The 5,000-nt window shown below is 50.6% G+C and overlaps 1 protein-coding gene across 1 annotated transcript in view; it reads right to left on the bottom strand.

Moving 5' to 3' along the window:
• Nucleotides 1-5,000, bottom strand: part of LOC306819251 (mitogen-activated protein kinase-binding protein 1-like) — a 45,923-nt gene that overhangs the window by 27,616 nt on the left and 13,307 nt on the right. Inside the window, exons 6-11 of the mRNA XM_079373022.1 lie at nt 4,050-4,248; nt 3,718-3,855; nt 2,176-2,381; nt 1,992-2,083; nt 1,788-1,913; nt 1,646-1,716 (exon numbers count right to left, since the gene is read on the bottom strand). Of these exons, the coding sequence (XP_079229148.1) occupies nt 1,646-1,716; nt 1,788-1,913; nt 1,992-2,083; nt 2,176-2,381; nt 3,718-3,855; nt 4,050-4,248 (832 nt within the window). The remainder of the gene's footprint in view (nt 1-1,645; nt 1,717-1,787; nt 1,914-1,991; nt 2,084-2,175; nt 2,382-3,717; nt 3,856-4,049; nt 4,249-5,000) is intronic.

Here is a 5,000-nt window from a genome sequence, read left to right as displayed (position 1 = left end):
ACGCGCACTGGGAACAGGTCCGACTTAATACCGGCAATGCGAACCATACTCCTGCTCCGGTCGTACAAGGACCGGACCGCCCTTAGCAAAGGGCCCCGAACCCCATACTCACGGAGCACCCCCCAGAGGGCGCCGTGAGGGACACGGTCGAATGCCTTCTCCAAATCCACAAAGCACATGTGGACTGGTTGGGCAAACTCCCATGAACCCTCGAGCACCCGCTGGAGAGTGTAGAGCTGGTTCAGTGTTCCTCGGCCAGGACGAAAACCGCATTGTTCCTCTTGAATCCGAGGTTCGACTAACAGCCGGAACCCCCTCTCCAGTACCCTGGAGTAGACTTTCCCAGGGAGGCTGAGGAGTGTAATTCCCCGGTAGTTGGAACACACCCTCCGGTCCCCCTTCTTGAAAAGAGGGACCACCACCCCGGTCTGCCAGTCCAGAGGCACTGTCCCCGACCTCCACGCGATATTACAGAGGCGTGTCAACCATGACAGCCCCTGCAAATCCAGAGACTTCAGATACTCAGGGCGAATCTCATCCACCCCTGGTGCCTTGCCACCAAGGGGCTTGCCAACTACCTCGGTGACTTCGGCTTGGGTGATGGACGAATCCACCTCTGAGCACTCAGCCTCTGCTTCCTCAGTGGAAGACGTAAAGGTGGGATTGAGGAGATCCTCGAAGTATTCCTTCCACCGTCCGACTACATCCCCAGTTGAGGTCAGCAGCTCCCCACCTCCACTGTAAACAGTGTTGGTGAAGCACTGCTTCCCCCTCCTGAGGCGACGGATGGTTTGCCAGAATTTCCTCGAGGCCGACCGAAAGTCCTCCTCCATGGCCTCCCCGAACTCCTCCCAGGCCCGAGTTTTTGCCTCCACGACCGCCCGGGCTGCAGAACGCCTGGCCTGCCGGTACCCGTCAGCTGCCTCAGGAGTCCTATGTGCTAGCAACGCCCGATAGGACTGAGCTTGAGAGGTGAGCCCGACTATATCTAGCCGGTACCTCTCAACCTCCTGCACAAGCTCAGGCTCCTTCCCCCCCAGTGAGGTGACGTTCCAGAAGCTGCGTCCGGGGATCGGGTCGCCGAGGCCCCCGCCGTCGACTGCCGCCCGATCCACACTGCACCCGACCCCTACGGCTTCCTCTGTGGATGATGGGTCCACAGGAGGACGGGCCCGCGTCGTCCTTTCGGGCTGAACCCGGCCGGGCCCCACGGGCAAAGTCCCGGCCACCATGCGCTCTCCTGCGGGCCCCAACCCCAGGCCTGGCTCCAGGGTGGGGCCCCGGCTCCGCCATGCCAGGCGACGTCACGGTCCTTGATCTTCCTGTCATAGGGGTTTTGTGAACTGCTTTTGGTCTGACCCGTCACCTAGGACCTGTTTGCCTTGGGTGACCCTGCTGGGGGCTCAAAGCCCCCGACAACATAGCTCCTAGGGTCATTCGGGTGCTCAAACTCCCCCACCACGATAAGGTAGCAGTTCAGTGTTTCTGGTTTACCAGCAGGAAAATCACAGAGGCTGCTTTGAAACCACCACAGAAGAAGAACTCCCGAGTTTAGTTGTCGTTCTCATGTCATGTACAAAGACTTTTATTTTGTAGGTAAGGGGCCTGGCAGAAGGAAGTGACATCACTTAGGTTTCAGTGTTACCTGCTGAGCCGTGCGGAAGTAGATACTCTTGTCAGCTCCACAGCTGATCATCCTCACTTTCCCCTGATTGGCTGAAGAAAGGAAGAAGATGATGTCACATAAGCACGCACGCGTTACCAAAGTTACCGGTCACAAAACTTACCAGCGAATCGGACAGCCGTGATGGAGGACGAGTGTTCATCCAGAGTCTGAACCAGACTGTAGTCTCTACCCACATCCAACACATGGATTAGACGGTCCCGACCGGCTGTCGCTAATAACTGGAGACCTGAGAGAGAGAGAGATAAGGTAACAAGCAGGAGGATAGACGCGTGTGTGAGGTCATACAGAGCTGCAGGTGTCTCACCTGTGTCAGGTCTGGAGAACTCCAGGCAGAGGATCTCTGAGTCGTGAGCCTGAACATTTAGAATCTCCTCCATGCTGTCCAAGTCATGGATCCTGAACACACAGGAAACTCTGAATCATCAGCCTGTCTGCTCCCTGTTCACACTCAGACCCCGTCCCCTACCTGCACTGAGCCTCACCCTTACCTGAGGACTCCCATGCGGTCTCCAGAGGCCAGGTGTAGTCCATCAGGACTGACCCCCAGGGTCCTGATGCCCATCCTGCTCAGGTCAGTCTGCTGCCCCTCTGAAGGCCCCGCCTTCTCTGTGTTGCCCCCGGTGATTAAGGAAGAGCTCTCTGTGTCCAGAAGACAGCTGACGTTGTCTTCCACGTAAATCACCTTCTGTAGGTCCTTCGGGGTCAAAGGTCAGAAAGAGCACAACAGGTGAGGACAGGTGTGTCACATGTTATATGAATGCACAGGTGTGTCACATGTTATATTCATGTACAGGTGTGTCACATGTTATATGAATGTACAGGTGTGTCACATGTTATATGAATGCACAGGTGTGTCACATGTTATATTCATGTACAGGTGTGTCACATGTTATATGAATGCACAGGTGTGTCACATGTTATATGAATGTACAGGTGTGTCACATGTTATATTCATGTACAGGTGTGTCACATGTTATATGAATGTACAGGTGTGTCACATGTTATATGAATGCACAGGTGTGTTACATGTTATATGAATGCACAGGTGTGTCACATGTTATATTCATGTACAGGTGTGTCACATGTTATATTCATGTACAGGTGTGTCACATGTTATATTCATGTACAGGTGTGTCACATGTTATATGAATGCACAGGTGTGTCACATGTTATATTCATGTACAGGTGTGTCACATGTTATATTCATGTACAGGTGTGTCACATGTTATATGAATGCACAGGTGTGTCACATGTTATATGAATGTACAGGTGTGTCACATGTTATATTCATGTACAGGTGTGTCACATGTTATATGAATGCACAGGTGTGTCACATGTTATATTCATGTACAGGTGTGTCACATGTTATATTCATGTACAGGTGTGTCACATGTTATATTCATGTACAGGTGTGTCACATGTTATATTCATGTACAGGTGTGTCACATGTTATATTCATGTACAGGTGTGTCACATGTTATATGAATGTACAGGTGTGTCACATGTTATATGAATGTACAGGTGTGTCACATGTTATATGAATGTACAGGTGTGTCACATGTTATATGAATGTACAGGTGTGTCACGTTATATGAATGTACAGGTGTGTCACATGTTATGAATGTACAGGTGTGTCACATGTTATATGAATGTACAGGTGTGTCACATGTTATATGAATGCACAGGTGTGTCACATGTTATATGAATGTACAGGTGTGTCACATGTTATATTCATGTACAGGTGTGTCACATGTTATATGAATGTACAGGTGTGTCACATGTTATATGAATGTACAGGTGTGTCACGTTATATGAATGTACAGGTGTGTCACATGTTATGAATGTACAGGTGTGTCACATGTTATATGAATGTACAGGTGTGTCACATGTTATATGAATGCACAGGTGTGTCACATGTTATATGAATGTACAGGTGTGTCACATGTTATATGAATGTACAGGTGTGTCACATGTTATATTCATGTACAGGTGTGTCACATGTTATATTCATGCACAGGTGTGTTTCGCACATGGCTTAGGATGTTCCGGTTCTGCATGTTGTTAGCGTCCAGGTTCCACAGTCGGATGGTGTTGTCTGAGGAGCAGGACAGGAATGACCCGGGGGGGAGACCCCCCTCACCTCCTCCCCTTCCTCCCTCAGGGTACACCTGTAGGACACACCACAGGAGACAACAGTGATGGTCCAATCCCAGCGCAGCAGGTTCATTCACAGAGACTCTGAATGATTATAAATAAAGTTAAAATGTTTCATATTGAACATCCTTCACTACTTAGAGTAGCCTGATGTTGATGATCACTCAGGACCAATCAGATTCAGACATGGCCTGCTGTTATTGCTCACCTCCAGGCTCCACACACAGGACGAGTGATAGAGGGCGGAGTAAAGTTTTCCCGCCTTACGTGGGTCACGGAGATCTCTGACGTCCCAAACGTAAACGCTGTGATCATTATAGACACATGACAACCAATGACTGCTGGGGTCAAAAGTCAACGCCATGGTGTCCGGGTAACGAGCCTCCGGACTGCAGGAGAACAGCTGACTGAGGACGAAGAGGAGGAAGATGATGAGGACAGATGATCCCAGGGACTGTTTTGCCAACTGGTGTATTCGCAGTTACCATGGTAACACATCCAGCAGGTGTTTGATCATAAGCACCTGTCTACCAGTCCAGCTGACATGTTTTACCTGCTGTGTTCGTTAACGATAAAGACTGTGACCGAGTTCTCTAGAGAGTCGCTAAACGTGTTAGACCTGTAAGGTACCCCATGCAGTGGATCAGGGTTAGGGGTAACCCATGCAGTGGATCAGGGTTAGGGGTAACCCATGCAGTGGATCAGGGTTAGGGGTAACCCATGCTGTGGATCAGGGTTAGGGGTAACCCATGCTGTGGATCATGGTTAGGGGTAACCCATGCTGTGGATCATGGTTAGGGGTAACCCATGCTGTGGATCAGGGTTAGGGGTAACCCATGCTGTGGATCAGGGTTAGGGGTAACCCATGCTGTGGATCAGGGTTAGGGGTAACCCATGCTGTGGATCAGGGTTAGGGGTAACCCATGAAGTGGATCAGGGTTAGGGGTAACCAATGCAGTGGATCAGGGTTAGGGGTAACCCATGCTGTGGATCATGGTTAGGCGTAACCCATGCTGTGGATCAGGGTTAGGGGTAGAGGTCAGGGTTAGAGGTAACCCATGCAGTGGATCAGGGTTAGGGGTAGAGGTCAGGGTTAGAGGTAACCCATGCTGTGGATCAGGGTTAGGGGTAACCCATGCTGTGGATCATGGTTAGGGGT

Source organism: Symphodus melops (assembly GCF_947650265.1).
Source record: "Symphodus melops genome assembly, contig: scaffold_99, whole genome shotgun sequence".
NCBI lineage: Eukaryota > Metazoa > Chordata > Actinopteri > Labriformes > Labridae > Symphodus > Symphodus melops.
Note: the sequence above shows the minus strand (reverse complement) of the source record. Positions and strands in the feature narration are given on the sequence as shown.